General features: G+C 39.9%; 1 protein-coding gene across 1 annotated transcript in view; it reads left to right on the top strand.

Moving 5' to 3' along the window:
* LOC117434997 (leucine-rich repeat-containing G-protein coupled receptor 4-like) overlaps nucleotides 1-15,349 on the top strand; it is a 49,192-nt gene that overhangs the window by 16,502 nt on the left and 17,341 nt on the right. The window contains exons 2-4 of the mRNA XM_034057814.3: nucleotides 4,873-4,944; nucleotides 9,478-9,549; nucleotides 11,338-11,409. Coding sequence (XP_033913705.3) covers nucleotides 4,873-4,944; nucleotides 9,478-9,549; nucleotides 11,338-11,409 — 216 coding nt within the window. The remainder of the gene's footprint in view (nucleotides 1-4,872; nucleotides 4,945-9,477; nucleotides 9,550-11,337; nucleotides 11,410-15,349) is intronic.

Genomic DNA, 15,349 nt, shown 5'->3' with positions numbered 1-15,349 from the left:
AGGCCAACGTGAGCATGCCATTGTTCACAGACCAATCTAGCAGCTATCTCCGTCCTCAAGAATTTACTAAGCTTTGTTCCAGATGTTGTGCATTCACCAATGTTCTGAGCCAACAGCAGCATTTAATTTGAGGAGATGCTGTTTAAAGTGGCATATCACAATTTCGAATGCTAATGTTGGTACTGTGCAGGCTAATTATAATATTATTATTTTTGTTTTGGTCGTTGTCAAGGCTCCCATGTGGTTCATTACTGTAGATCACCTCTTACGTACCAAATTCATTTATTGGAAAAAAATCAGAACACAAGCTGTATTTATGTATTGACAGGCATATTTACAACATATTCCCAACGTCCTATTTCGAGGACGTTCAAGTTCGACGTGCCTGTAATCAGACCAGTGAAATTTCATACCAGCTATGAAGCTCAGCACGTTGAAAATTGAGCTTTATCATCACTGTGGGTAGGAAAAACAGCAAGAAATGTATAATTTTTAGGTTGCAGTTTTCTTATTTTATACTGAGGCATCATAAAAGCATCTGAAGGGCTATAAATGCAGAATTAACAGTTACATTTAGACTTGCGTTTTGCTGCTAAGAAGTTATAACAATATAGTTAAAGAGAACGTTAATAACCGGTAGATGCTAGTTAAAAATACTCCTAATACTCAAATGAGGACAATGGAATTTGATGGGTTAAGAAAAAGTTATGAAAATAACTAATTACGCAGCAGAAAAGTAATAATCAAGCTGTCAGGTTTTTAAATTAGGTTATATGATATCAAAGGCAGTGATGTTCCAGTTATTAAAATTTTGTTCTTGTTTTGTAAAAAAACATTTTTCACCAAAAGATATCGCACACATCCTGCTGCTTTTTTAATGCACAAGTGAACTGGTTGTTGCAATTGATAATGCACTCATTGAGAGTAAGACAACTGTATGTACTCTGATATGGCATAATATGCACAGCATGCACAGACCATGCATTTGAATGACTGAAATGAACTTATCTCTCTCCTGCAGCACACAAACAAGTGTTTTTTATAGTGACCGATAAGCGGTCCTCTTGACTTGAGGACTTGACATGTATGTTCATTCATCTCGGAGGCAGAGACTGAGTATTCGAGGAATGGAATTAGCTCATGTAATTGTAATGCTGGAGTGGAGTAAATGCTCCCAGTGGGTCTAGGAGCAACATGCTGTTTTTGTAATTGGGCTCCATTTAAAATAAGTCGGCTACATAGCAATATTCATATTACTGTAGCACCTCCTGGGTACTGGAACCATGCCTTATTGAGGCTGCAAATGAAGCTGTTCTCTACTCTGAACTGGACTCCAATGACCATCACACCTCCTGGACTGCATTTACATTTGCAGAGTTGTAAAGGAGAACAGGCGTTATATTGTAAAACAAAAATGGTTTGGCCAGTTCCCACTTAATGCACACAAATCTATTAAAAAGGGGTCAGTTTGCCTTTAACGGTTGGTTCTAAAAGACGAAAAGCAAACTGAAGCTTCAGTTGCATAGGCCCAGCTGTCTTAATTGGATCTGAATGGAGTCTACAGCATTACACGTTATTATCTTTCAACAAGCAAGTGATACAGAGGTTTTTCCAGGGGTTTAAAATGTGCTGTGATGAAACGATCCTCTGTGTGTCACAGAGGGTTTTTGTAAAGCTCTGCGGCACTTCCAGACAGAGGGAACAGGAGTTATTCTCAGCTGTCATTCTCCAGGGATTGGCAGTTTTCACCGAACAATTGCTGCAACGTCTTGAAACACAGGGACGGGCACGCTTCTGAAAACCTCAGACTTGCATACACAATCTTTTTTTAAATGTTTGCTTGGATAATGTTGGATAATGCTTTCAGATGGGCAGATCTTCTTTTGCATCTCTTTATTTCTTAATTGCACAACCACATGCAGCAAGGCTTTACTGTCTAGGAGTGCTGGCTTAAGTAGTGATTTGTGGTTTGAACATCACAACCTTGGCTTTCCTGTTTCCATATACAAAGCTACAGACCAGTAATGCATGCAGACTCCTGTACAGTACATAAATTGACACAGGCGCAATATCATGCACATAATATCTGGCAAGTTTTGCATTGCCTATATTATTCATGCCAACAGGAGCCATCAAACATATAACAACAGTACAAAACACAGCTTTGATGCATTTGGGGGGGGGGGGGGGGGACGTTCACATTTCTAAACAATGCAATCTTTAAATGCGAAACACACAACTGTTTACAGTATAGTAATTGGACATTCTATGCTGTCTTTTCCATTCAATTATATAATAACTTGAAATAGTTTTACACGTTCCTTGTCTATACAGTGTGTGTTTGTGTAGACCCTGATATTGATTCTTTATCGGAATGAAAGGCATCTCATTAAAACAAGCTTTACTTTGGTTGGTTTTCACCCACTCATAGGTAGATACTGTGGAGTGTATTGGCTTGTATTGTATAGCACCCTATACAATATTCTGTATACCTCAATAGTTAATTAGGGGGGTAACAGAATCCCATTGAGTCACAGGCCAAAACTTATTATAGCAATTGGTTACAGGTGAGACCAATAAAAACTGCAATTGCACTCTGCAACTTCAAGCAAGTGTTTAAAGCCTCTGGATCCAAGCCACAGGATGTAGGGTTTTAGAATTAGCTCGTTTTGACGAGCTTCTGTTTTTTTTTTGTTTTTTTTTTAATGCTGCACACATCAAAAAAGGGAAGTGTGTTGAGTATTTTTCCCAGCGGTTATATCCGTAATTTATTCTTAAATCGTGAAACACACTAGATGCAGAAAAATCTCTGTATCCATTTCCATACAGTACTAAATGATAGGGTGTTGCATTAAGGGGGCAGGGGAGCAAAATATTTTGGAGGTGCCAACTGCATCTAAAGTGAAATTTGAACCTTGGACTCGATCTACGGCATGCCCGGTATGGCCAAATATTGGAGTGACTGTGTAAAAGAAAATACTATTTACTGGTTAAATTAATTCCTTTACAATGTGGTTGGAACACGAGAGTCTGCCCTAGATCTGTGTTCTATCAGTCGGGTAATAAATGTACATCAGTTCGGGCAACAAGGCAGCCCCCTGGTTGCCTGCGGTTTCTTAAGAGCAGAATCTCCTGTACTGTATCCTTAAGGAAGACAAAAGCCCGTCTGCAGATAAAACAGAAACGGAGCGGCCAGGATTTGATTTGTGAAAAAGAATGTTACTGAGCTATCACCAAGGTTGCCACCACAGTAGGGGCGCACTTGTGACTCGGCTAGTGTGTGTTTGCTTTTTTTTTTTTTTAATTAATTTTGCATTGTTTGGTTTTGAAAGCCGCATTGAAATCTCCTGCCCTGTAGTTCAATAGCAAGATAACTTTTAGCCGTATTTCTAGGAAACCTGATGCAGTGTCATCGCATGACACACATGCACGGCGAGTGCACTTGGGATGGCTTCCCAGTGAAACCTGAGATTTGTAATAATAGAATTATTTTTATTGGATTTTTTTTGCATGTATTTTTATTTGGCAAATCCATTGCACTACCAACATTTCATCTTGTGAATTTCATACAGATATTCCCGCAACCCTAAAAGAATGATTTGAGCTAGGCTTCCTTGTCTCAGTGCAATCCTAACGTGTGGAAAAGTAAATCTCTTCGGGGGGGGGGGGGGGGAGATGAGAGAGGGAGACATCTATTCCAGCGTTTCTTTTTGCATGCAGGCAGATCTTGCGTGCTAATTACACCAGCTACTGGAGAATGTGCCCTACATGTGTTTTTTTTTTGTGTGTGTTTTTTTAATATTCTTTTTACATGTGTTTGGCTGCCAGCATACTTTTTCAAGCAAGCACATGTCCTGTGCATCCAAATTAAAATTGTGTCCACTTATTCGGAGCTACTGTAGGAGCCTCAGGTGATCTGTGTGTGAAATTAAGCCAAGGCCTGGGATTGTGTTAATGCAGGTCCCTGTTGCATCTGCCTTTTCTTACTTATTCCACACTTTTCAGGTTTGGGGTTAGTGTGGTGCCTTAGAGGGAGGCAATCATCATGTGTCTGTTCAAGTCACAGAGCCTCGTAAGGAGTTGGTGATTTAACACCGAGCAGCATGTGTGTGTTCTTCCGAATGGAGGCTAGCTAGTTTTAATTGGGCGCTATTTGTTTGGACTAATAGTATTGCTTTCGTTATTATCTCATTGCTTGTTGATTTAGGCTGCTGCACTGCGTTCTCTCGGGAGACAGATGGCTAACTGTCCATTTAACTAAACTTGAGGTCATGCTGTTGACAGTAACGCTTACCAGTCCTCCTATCAGAAAACAGAAAACACAATCCGCAATCCACAATTATTTTGCAATGGCATGTAGGAGAATTGCCTAAGTCAATGCATTGTGTATTAGCAAAATGGGGTGGGATGCATCACAAAGGGTTTAAAATAAATCATGTCTATTTGGACACCAATGACAGAATGATGAATGTGCTATCCTGACAAATGCAGCTACTGTACAAATAACTCTAAATCCCTGTTTCTGTGGAGTAAATGAATTGTATAACTATTATAAAATAGTTGCACAGCAATCTGAGACCACAAGAGTTACTTCTGTATTGTTCCTTTTGTCATTTGGGGTCAGGTTGCTTTTCAGCAGATAGGTATCAATGGATTGTTACAACATGCCTTAAGGAATGGTGGCTGGGGGGGTGGGGGAGGATATTTTTATTGCTTGTGTTTCAAACAGAAGTTAACATTCTGTATAGAGCAGAATGCCACTGTTTGATTGTGGGGGGAGGGGGGAGTCCTCTGATGCTGATGTGTGTGTGAATAGCCTGTGTGTGGTAAGATCCTGTTTCTAACCCATTTCCATTTTTGTTTCTTTTCTAGGGATATCAGTATGAATAACATCACAGAGCTGCCTGCCGAAGTCTTCAAAAACCTCCCATACTTAGAAGAACTGTAAGTATCTTCCTCAAAAATACAATATTGCCTGCTTGCAACCCCCAATATTACAGCATGCTGTACAAAATGGCCCTTGAATTGGCTGGAGTATACACATTTTAGCTTGGGTTTAGCTGTTTGCTGTGCTACTGACAATGTTGCTCAATGTTGTGAAAAGATGATTCTTTTTTTTTTTTTTTATTACATTCAATTTCTTGAAAGACAGCACTAACGTTAATTGGCTTTGTGTGCCCTGTGGTTTCTGCTACCCACAGAATGCAGTCAAATGCGCAACTGTCCATTGTGCCCCACAGCAGTTTGAGTGCTTCTCCTTGTCATTCTTCATAATGGTTTCTCAGACAGCAAATATCCATCCGATGCTGTTGATTCTACAGCCAGCGAAACATGGCGTCAGCCTGGCAAAGCTGTGTTGCTTTTTAACTGCTGTGACAACAAATCCCTTGGTGGTCTGTTACCTGAGCTCGTTTTCATTAGCCCTCAGCGCTTCGCAGGGCTTTTTAAAAATTACTTTCAGATGGTTATCTGCAAAGGCCAGAATAGTAGTAGCAGGCTGGTGGTGTTTGTCTTTCTTAAAGATTTCTAGTGTTGATGTTTATGAATGGCTGCAATGCATCAGGGTAGGGAGTGTTTTGCATGTGATATACATGTTGGTTACAAAATAAATAAATAAATGAAATACAGTACAATAGATAATATAATAATCCCAAGAATCGGTTCCAGTTTTTGAAAACTGAATTGTTTAAGGAAAGTTTCCATATGGAAGTTGGCAACTCTAGTCCTGTGGTGAGTTATGTTATTGTGCCCTGAGCCATTATTTATTGAGCTGACCGAAAAAAAACAACCAACAGAAAACGCTATAGCGATTTGGCACTGTTGGGTGTAGTTCAGTCAAACCACAAAGAGCATCTAAAGTGTCGCTTAGTTTGATTTCTTTCACTCTTTTGGCTAGAAATAAAGATTTTTGCAACTGGGGTAGAATTTCTGCAGTAGTATCGTCACTTCTCATTATGAAACGTTCACCTGTTCAGGGCTGTTGGGGGTCAATTACTTTTTTAAAAAATGTACAATTCCTTTTTAAAACCAATTCCCAGTTCCTGTTCCCTTTTTAATTGATTCAATTTCCAATCCTTTCAAACTTGAAATTGAGAATTGGATTTAAAAAGGAATTGAAAACGGGGAATTGGCCCCAACCCCGGTACCTGTTCTTTCTTCAGTATAAAAACTGGTGGATGCAGGAAGTCGGTATTCATGTGTGTACAGGGCTAAAACCCCATCTTTTAATTCCTTGCTGCAGTAGGTAAATGTAAGACTTGCACCCCTGTTCACAGATGAACAATACTCCTTGAGGATCAATCCCTGTACTGCAGACTTCCATAAGTGATTATTTATTTTTTATGTTGTATTTTTTAGTCCTTTTTGATTTATTCATGTCTTTCCCTTATCATAAGCCTATACCGCCTCTATTACTGTATCCTCGTTGCTGATTCTTACCTAGAATCTCTTTGTTCCACACTTCGTTTCCAGCATGTGATTGTGGTATTTAGTGCCAGAAATTTACACTGTGGATAAAAGTAAAAAAATTGACTTCTAATTGTATGCTTGCAGTTAGTTAATTAACAGCTAGGGACATTCAAAACCTGTTACACTTTAGACTTCTAACAACCCTATAACAGGTGCAATGTGCTTATCTGTTTAAATTGGTAGAAATTAAGTTATTTTTGTGTGAGTAGACGGTTTTGCAAAACAACTTATGAGAATGTTTACTTTACTGCTTATACAACAAATTGAACAAGCCAAACACAAAACCAAACTATTAGCCTTTTAGAATAGTTTTGCAGCAGCCTTTTCTTTTTATAGCTAGTAATCAATAGTTCAGTAAAATACATTGTGCACTTTCCTACAGAACTGTACGATGTAACAGACTACACTTCTAGGTCTCAGTGTTGTAGTGGAGATTTGTTTAAAATGCCAAAAAAAACCCTCTTCGTGCAGATCAGAACTAGTTTACATTGTTAGTACTGATTTTATATCCCACAATTTCAGAATCACCCCATTTTCGATAATATTACCATCAAAATATGTTTGGGGGGGAAATTAATCATGCGGTGGAAAAACTCACACGTGGTACTCGGCTGGTAATAGATAGTAAAAGATATCTTTCTTTTCCGAACACATCTTATTAACATTAAACAAAATGGCAGCCAAAAACCCTGAGTATTCCTGGTAGTTCTGCACGATTCCAGGACTTCGGTTTCAGCTAACACTAAACGTGAACTTCTGCACGCTCTTGTAGCTGTTTCCAGAGATAACCTTTGGTCCCCAGACAGATTATGAATTGTTGGCTGAAGAAAAAGTAGTTGTTTGCAGTGCTGTAGCCTGACTAGCCTCTACATAGTTACCTTTCAAAAAGAGGCACAAGCACAATGCTTTTTTTTACATGGGCGTAGCTGCTGCTCTGTCCAGTAAGTTAAGAACCAATTTAGAAAGCGCTCTGGCACTGCAAAGATTGCATAAGGATTGCTTAACTAGGTGTACTTAGTCATGTTTTATTGGTTTAGCTATAAATTTCACTTGTTCAGCTTAAGGTGGACTGGGAGGAGGACGCCTTATTTAATATCAAGCAAGGAAACTTGAACTCCCCGCTGTACCTCTTTAATATTTTAGAGGTAGAAAAACTACACTCAACAAACCTGACCAGATAACTAGGCCTGTTTTTTCATATGTCCCTTTACAATTTTTGTAGGTCTCATTTCCAAAAAAAGGAAACTGTTTTATAAGTTACTCAGAGTTAACTGCCTTTGTATTCAAATTGCAATGCCACAAATGTCTGTATGGTATGAAACTTTAGAAAGAGGAGAGAGGAGGAAGGAAACTGCGTGCTCTTTCCAGTCCCGTGGATGGATGAACGTCCTGAGTTTGCCAAACTGCTTTCCAAACCCTTTTCAGAGTAATGGACCAGTCGTATCCTGTTCCCTGGATTGAGGCCAGGCCAAGGAGAAACGGAAGTATAATGGAGTGCAGTTTACTGCTTGCTTGCTTGCTTGCTTGCAGTAGGCTGAACAAACAGGAGTTGCCTTGAGGTAGACTAAATATTCCCATTCCGAGTCACGCAAGCCTTGCTTGTTCTTGGTCGGAGCTTGTTTGTGAAAACACAATGCGGTCACAGAGTGACACTGACAGATTTAATGCAATTCTTTTAAACATTTCAACTTTCAGAAAGAAAAAATAAATAAAAATCCCCGGAGGAACAATCCTCTCCCCCTTTGTTTTTTTTTTTGTTTTTTTTAATAAAATTCCTGTCTTGTATGGAGTGGTGATTAACCATTTAACAGCAGTACAGCAAACCCATTCCTTTATCTTCTATGAAGCCCGGACAGCCTCAATTATACAATCTTGTGTTGTGTTGCAAACTGTTATTGTCATCTGATTCGTCAGTTTTCCTAAAATTTGCATCTTGCAGTATTGGTGCGTTTTTGGCAAGTAGTCCATTGCTACCGTACCAGTTGCTATGGTATGTAACCTGCTTTTGCTGTATTAGCCCCACAGCAAATCATCACAACAGAAATTGAGACCACACAGGAACAGCTTATCAGTATGTAGTAGCTGGAGGAGGAGGGGAAGAACACACAGTTGGGAAAAATAGGCAATTCTCAGCCTTTTTGTCCCTGCATCGCGTGGCAGCTCTGCTTACATCCTGCACTGCTGTAATCAACCCCCATCGCCATGACTGCTTTAGAACTTTCCAACGCAGCGATGGAATGCTCAGATAAATTCTGAGTGTCATGTCCTTGAGCTTCTTGATTGATTTATTTATTTTTATAATTTTGAAACGTTGTACAAGCTCTTCCTAAGAATGGGTGCAGCTTTGCAGGAACTCCAGAGGCTGATTTAAAAATGCACATGGGTATCTCCAGAGCTCATCTTCTACCGCCACACACACACACACACACACACACACACTGGCACCAGTCTCACAATCTGAATCTGTTTGTTTAGTTAGGGTGAGCCTGTTATGAAATGTCTGCAAGGCCAGGTTTTAAGGAATCAGATAGGACTTGCAAACCTGTGTTACAGTGGGAGCACCCTAAAAGCAAAAAAAAAAAAGTAGCTGCCATTTTGTTATGGATAGCTGTGCTTGGACAGTAAGTGGGTGATGACACAGGGACATAAACTATGGTGACTGTCTGTTTACATTCAGAGATTAACTGTGTATTTGTAGTGTATCCCTGCCTTAAGGACTGAAATGAACAGAATGACTGTCTCTTTTATATTATGTTTTTAAAAAAAAAAAGATGAAAGCTTTTGAAGTGTTCTGGTATAGGGACATTTATATTAAGCTGATTTACAGTTTTCAGGGAATACATTGCTTAAAAATCCTGTTTGAGCCGTTGCTTTTGTGTTTTAATGGCACGTCCTGAATGCAGTTTTCTGCTTGGTTGATTGGAACGCCATTTCCTTCTTTTCCTGTTGTGCTGTGAGCCCCAGGAGCCTTGACATGACCACTGTGTTTTTTTGGGGGTTTTTTTGCAGGCGCTTGGCTGGCAACGATCTCGCCTTCATCCACCCCGAGGCCTTGTCTGGGCTGCACCAGCTCAAAGTCCTGTAAGTAACAACGAAAGTCTGGCCGCACCCCTGCCAGCCTCTCAGCACTCCCGGCTCCTGGCATTGACAAGAGGGATGCCTGCTAGCGCAGGCACAGCCCACATCCTCCCCCTGTCCCCTGCAGCAGTTCAACAGAAAACACCTGGGGTCGGCCCAAGCCTCTAGTGCTTTTACATGATCTCCTTAGGAATGACAGCACTTGCAATCTTAATGAGCAATTTGCAAATTTGCAGTAAACCTCTTTTTATTTATTTATTTATTTATATATATATAAGTGTGTGAATAAGCTGTTTTGTGTTCAAAGTATTCCAAGTGTCCATCACAATCATTAAGATTTCTTGATAAAATTGAGGTGTAGCAAGGGGGAATTCATCTATTTAAAAAACAAAAACTTAAAATCTGTTATTTCATTTTAACTCGAAAATCTGCAGCCACAAGCCTTCTCCCTTTCCAAGCATGTGCCTTTAACACCATGTGCAACAGGAAGAGATTACCTTTATCACTTGTTTTGCATTGCACAACTGATGGAAACAATGCTTGTTCACAAGTCCTTATCACCGCTGTGCTGGAGTGCATATCGTTACACATTCACTGGAGGGGCGGGACTGACTGTTCAAACCTTACTAAAGTCCTTGAACCTTCCCAAGACTTTCAGAGCTCAGCCTGGTTTGAGTCACACTGCTACAGTTATCAAAACAGTCAGTGCTGCAGTCCATAACCACTGTTTACTAGCTGTATAAAGCTGAGGGAAAATTTAAGCCACTTTTTCAGGAACAGTGACTTGAAACCTGGTTCCAGGAGACCAAGTTTGAGGCAACTTTGCTGTATCAAACCCCAAGTCTCACCTTGTATGCCATGCGGTGGTCTCCTGAAACCAAGTTCCAAGCCACAATGTGGCTTTGTATTCCCTCAGCTTTATGGTTACAGTTATACATTTTTTTATCTATGTAGTTTTTTTTATGTGTACATTCCATTAAAATTTCAACACCAGCCTGTTTAAGAATGACCCACGTTGTTTTACAAGATAGGACAACATCTCATGTAAAATACAGCTCTGTATTTAATCGATTTTGTATCAGGTAGACTTGCAGCAACAACAAAAAAAAAAAAACTAGAGAAAAGGAAATATCTAAAACCACTTAAATTGAATACAACCCTTTCTTAGGTTGGCAGAGGTGGAGAGGAGGGGGTTACTGGGGTTACCTTGAGTGTTTTTGTGTGGTTTAACGCAGCTGTTTGCGGTAATGAGAAGTAGGATCACTGTCTTCTGCAGAACATTCCTCCAGTGCTTTTGCCACGGAAGCTCTCCAGACCACAGATGTTGTGTGTTGACAGAGTCAATTTGTGTTGCGAGTCGATTTGGAGGGCAATTATATCAGATTAAGGGCAAGTGCTACCCAGTAATTATCACATTTGAATCAATTTCAATGTGTTGTTTCTGAATTGGTACAATTCACAGGAGGTTACTCTTCCTGTAGAATTGAGAGCTGTGGTGTCCCAAAGATTCCACCCCCCACTGAAACAGGAACCAGTTCTCAGACAAACCTGTATTTTAATTATGGGGCCTGGAGGCAGAATATCCTGAACTTCCTGTTTGCAAGGATGCGGCAGCATGTCCCATACCTAAAATGTTACGGTCTAACTGATTAATGGATTCATTGATGATGCTTGATAGTTTTACACTAAGACAAGTGTTAATAAGTAAAGTAAAAGCTCCCTAATGTTTTGTAGAAGACAGGCAGGGTCAGTTTGGCCTCTGGTTCACCCGGTTTGTGTTGTCTTTCCTAGGATGCTGCAGAACAATCAGCTGAAGACTGTCCCCAACAAGGTGCTGAAAGGACTGACCTCGCTGCAGTCCCTGTAAGTATCGCTCTCACTCCAGACACTAACCAGACGCTTCATTTTTTTTGTCAACATTGCTTTCCTGTGCACATTAAAATGACCTGTGGTGTTTATTCCGTGCCAATTGGAAAGTATTACAAATGTCCTGTTTTTATTCCTGTTACATTGAGGATTTGAATACATCAGTCATATTAACTCCAAACCTGTATGTAAGGTGTATGTAAATAATCATTCCAATGAAATACCAAACATGAATGAATTATGATTTTCTGTGTATATGTTCCTATCACCATTAGAAGTCCTATCATTTCATTACAAACACCTTGACGAACCAGTCTATAAAGTTAAATAGATGCAGCACCATGCAGTGTATTCCATTAGGGCTACTGCAGAGGTCCCCCACCTAGAGTCAAACAAACCCTTTTCCCAGGACAGACCCGTAAAACCCAGTCCCGTTCCTGTGATGAAACCTAAACTGCAGTGCACTCCCTATCCCACGCAGTAATTACCCTCTTGTAGGAAATGTTTCAGACCAAACTTGTATCTGACGCCATTTGGAATGAAGGTTTTGTCTCGAAGGTGCGTGTCAAGAATAACAGGCTGTCACTCTGAGCATAATTACCTCCTTTACTTTCCAATCCCCAGCCTGCCTGCCTGCCTGCCTGCCTGCCTTGGGAGAGATTCAGATTATTTTTAGAAGAGGAACACCCGAAAGATGAATAAACCACACACTTTCCAAAAAAGACAAACAAATAACAATGAGGGATTATCAAAAACCATTACATATAGAGAAACATAAACTGTGCAAAGGGAATATGGTGCATGTGTTTCTGCTAAAGAAACAGTAACATGATCATTGTAGATCATACGTTTGTAGTTGTACTAATACTGGCTGGTCTGGGAACATGGTTTGCTCTAGTTTGGAATAGACAAGCTGTTGTAGTTCCATCCTGAGGACTATAGCAAGTGAGTTTATAAATTGTGCTGAGGAACACAGCCTCCCTTTACTTCCCTAGAACACTTTAGCAGTTCAACCATAGCTTGAAAATGCTCAATTAGTAAAAGTCAAGTAGAGAAACGTTTTGGCTAGTGCCTTCTTTGGTGTAGCGAGTACTGCGTATTCAGTTTCTTATCCTGTAGTTTTACTCTACCAGCTAAGAGCCGTAGGAATGCCTTATAAACAGTGTGCACTATCTTAGCTGGGCTCTAACAGGTGAAAATGCATCGGAAGGTGAGGTAGAATCTGAAGTCTGGGGAACGTAATTGTTTTCCCTTTAGGCTTGTTTTCCACTGGCTGCATGACAGGCGTTAAATGCATCGGTTTAACGCAGCCTCTGGATGGTTAATTTTCTGACACCTGGCTTTATTATAGTGTCTCACTGGCTTTTGTCAAGCCAACAAAAGTCAATTTGCTAAATTCTGTTTTAATGGGAAGATGCACAAGGTTTGACAGCAACCATTAGGCCATTACCACTCCATCGGATTTCTCCATAAGGCAGTTGTTGTTTTCCTAAGGGGTTAAGCTTTGTAGCTTAAGTAATGCATTTTGGCAGGGTGCTTCTGGTATAATACTAAACCTATGAGCGCATGCTGTCAATCGTGAGTCCACCTTGCTACAGGGCATGTTGCAAGAAGAAAAATGAGTCATTTTAATGATCTTGTCGTAAACTCGAAGCATTAAGAGGTTGTGCTATTCTGAGTTTTAACTTTGGAGCACCCCTCTTGAGTGTCCTTGGATGTCAGAAAATTTGAATGTCTGTTTTCGGAAGCAAGCATTTATAGCTAAACATAGTTCTCGGAATGACCTCCAGATGACAGTCCAGAACAAGCCCTGCCTCCTTTCTGGATGAATAAAAAATGTTGTATACTTGGAACTTGTTTTATTAAGGAGTTTGTGGAGGTGGAACATTAAACCCTTTTATAGACACTGAAAGAGCAGGTGCAGGACATTACAACAACTAGACTGGAGTTTGTTTTCAGTAGCCATTTCCTGCATTTCCACAACTGTCCCTTCCTTTAGCCATTTCTGAAGGTTCTGACTGCTTCAAAACTTTCCTTTGGAGGGGTGTAGACCTTTTTTTGAGATTGCAGCAGTCTTGGTCAGGTAGTCCTGCTTTGAATTGTAGGAAGTCTGCAAGCTGATGAAAACTAGACTAACCTGCCAGATTTTCTACAAGGTATTACACTATTTACTGCAGAGCTCAATTTCTGTGCGTTTTCAGTGCAAGAATCAAGTGTCCCACCAACCTCAACGTTTATAATTCATTTTGTCCCGTGGAATGCAAGTCATGGCTGATGCTTTTTATAAATATGTGTTGGGCTTTTTTTTGTGTGTGGTTGATTTGCATTGCCACCTGCACCATCTCCTCCCATGTGACCTGAATATTAAGTTTTCAAATAGGTTTTCCTTGTGACCAGAAAATGGCTTTGAGTTTTTAGCCTGTTTTCATGTTCTTTTTAAAGCAAAGCCTGGGTCAAGGAAGTACCAATGAAAAATCCTTTTGTTTTTCCAGCATAGGGATATAGGTTGCTTTGGTAGGAACTTGCACTGCAAGATATTTGGTCTCAGGTACAGTTAATTCTGTACCTTTTGCAAATGTGCAAAACATTTTTTTTTTTTTTTTAAATAGAATTCGCTGCTCTCAGCACGTAATAACCTTGCAACATAATTGCATGGACTTCTTTGGAGTAATTTGGAGGATTATCCATGTTTGGTAACTAGGCAACCTGTTGGATCATTAATACAAACAGTTCCTGTTGCTATATTTGCATGTTAAGTGGTTCTACCTTGTATATTTATCCAGTGTCAGTTTTTGTTCTCTTTTCGTCGGCCTAAGATCAAAAAATATTAAAGAACTCACAATCAAAAGTGTTTTATGCCAAAAAAAAAAAGTTAATTTTACTTATTACAGCAATCAGAAAGTAGGGTCTGAATGATAAATACAAACACAACTGGTACGGCCAATAGAATCCATGCTGTTAAAGATGTGTTTGGGTGCAGTGATGACACCACAGGCATTGCCTTGCAGATGTACTGATTGGGGCACTGGTGATTCATGGTGTGCTCCTTGTTTTTGAAAATATTCTTCCATTTATTATGTCTCAAAGTTGGAGTGATTGATAGCGATCAGTTAGCATGAGAGATGAGCAGAGATAGGGATGCAGATGCTTGAGCAGAGATAGGGATGCAGATGCTATGCCTACGTTCTCCTTGTGTTTGTTTCACAGAGCTCCTGGTGTCACTGTCTTTTTAAGTTTGAGAAAAATCTTTTAGGAATCTGGTACAGAAGTATTCTGGGAGTATTAGCATACTGGTAAATGCATAGAACTGCCTTTCTCCAAATACATTTTGAGAGTAGAGATGCAGTGATCATTTTGAATTTCTTCCATCACTATTACATTTTTTTTTTTTTCTTATAGCATTAAGTAGAATGCTTAACTTTTGCATGCCTGAGTGTCAGTGGCAGAATGATGATGTCTGAGCTGCCTATAGAAAATAGTAGCTATACTGTGTTCCAGCACTCCTACATATCTCTGGTGTGAAGGAAGCCTGCTGCAGTCCGGTGTGTTCTGGAACACGAGAGGGGTCGATCAGGGCTGTGATTGAGGAGAGTGGAAAGTTAAATAACCCAGCAGGAATGTTTGTTTACACTACAGTTTAAAAAACTAAGAAAGATAATCCGGCTTCAAACATCCTTTCAAATCAGACACGGCAGATTTAAAAAAAAACAAAAAACGTATGCTTCCAGACATGTGGTTCCAAAAAGAGCAGTGCCTTCAGACTTGTGTTGGGAATATCTCTATTTTGAAATGTTAATGTGGTCAGTCGGGGCCTCTTAACTTTCCATCGTCTTCCGTCTGACATGTACTTTTAGTATGAAAAGTGTTTCATTTTAAATTGCATTTTATTTTCTTAACTTTTACAGTAAGTGAAAAGTTACATGCACACACACATTGA

Source organism: Acipenser ruthenus, chromosome 28 (assembly GCF_902713425.1).
Source record: "Acipenser ruthenus chromosome 28, fAciRut3.2 maternal haplotype, whole genome shotgun sequence".
Lineage (NCBI taxonomy): Eukaryota > Metazoa > Chordata > Actinopteri > Acipenseriformes > Acipenseridae > Acipenser > Acipenser ruthenus.
This window is presented reverse-complemented; position numbering and strand designations above follow the sequence as displayed.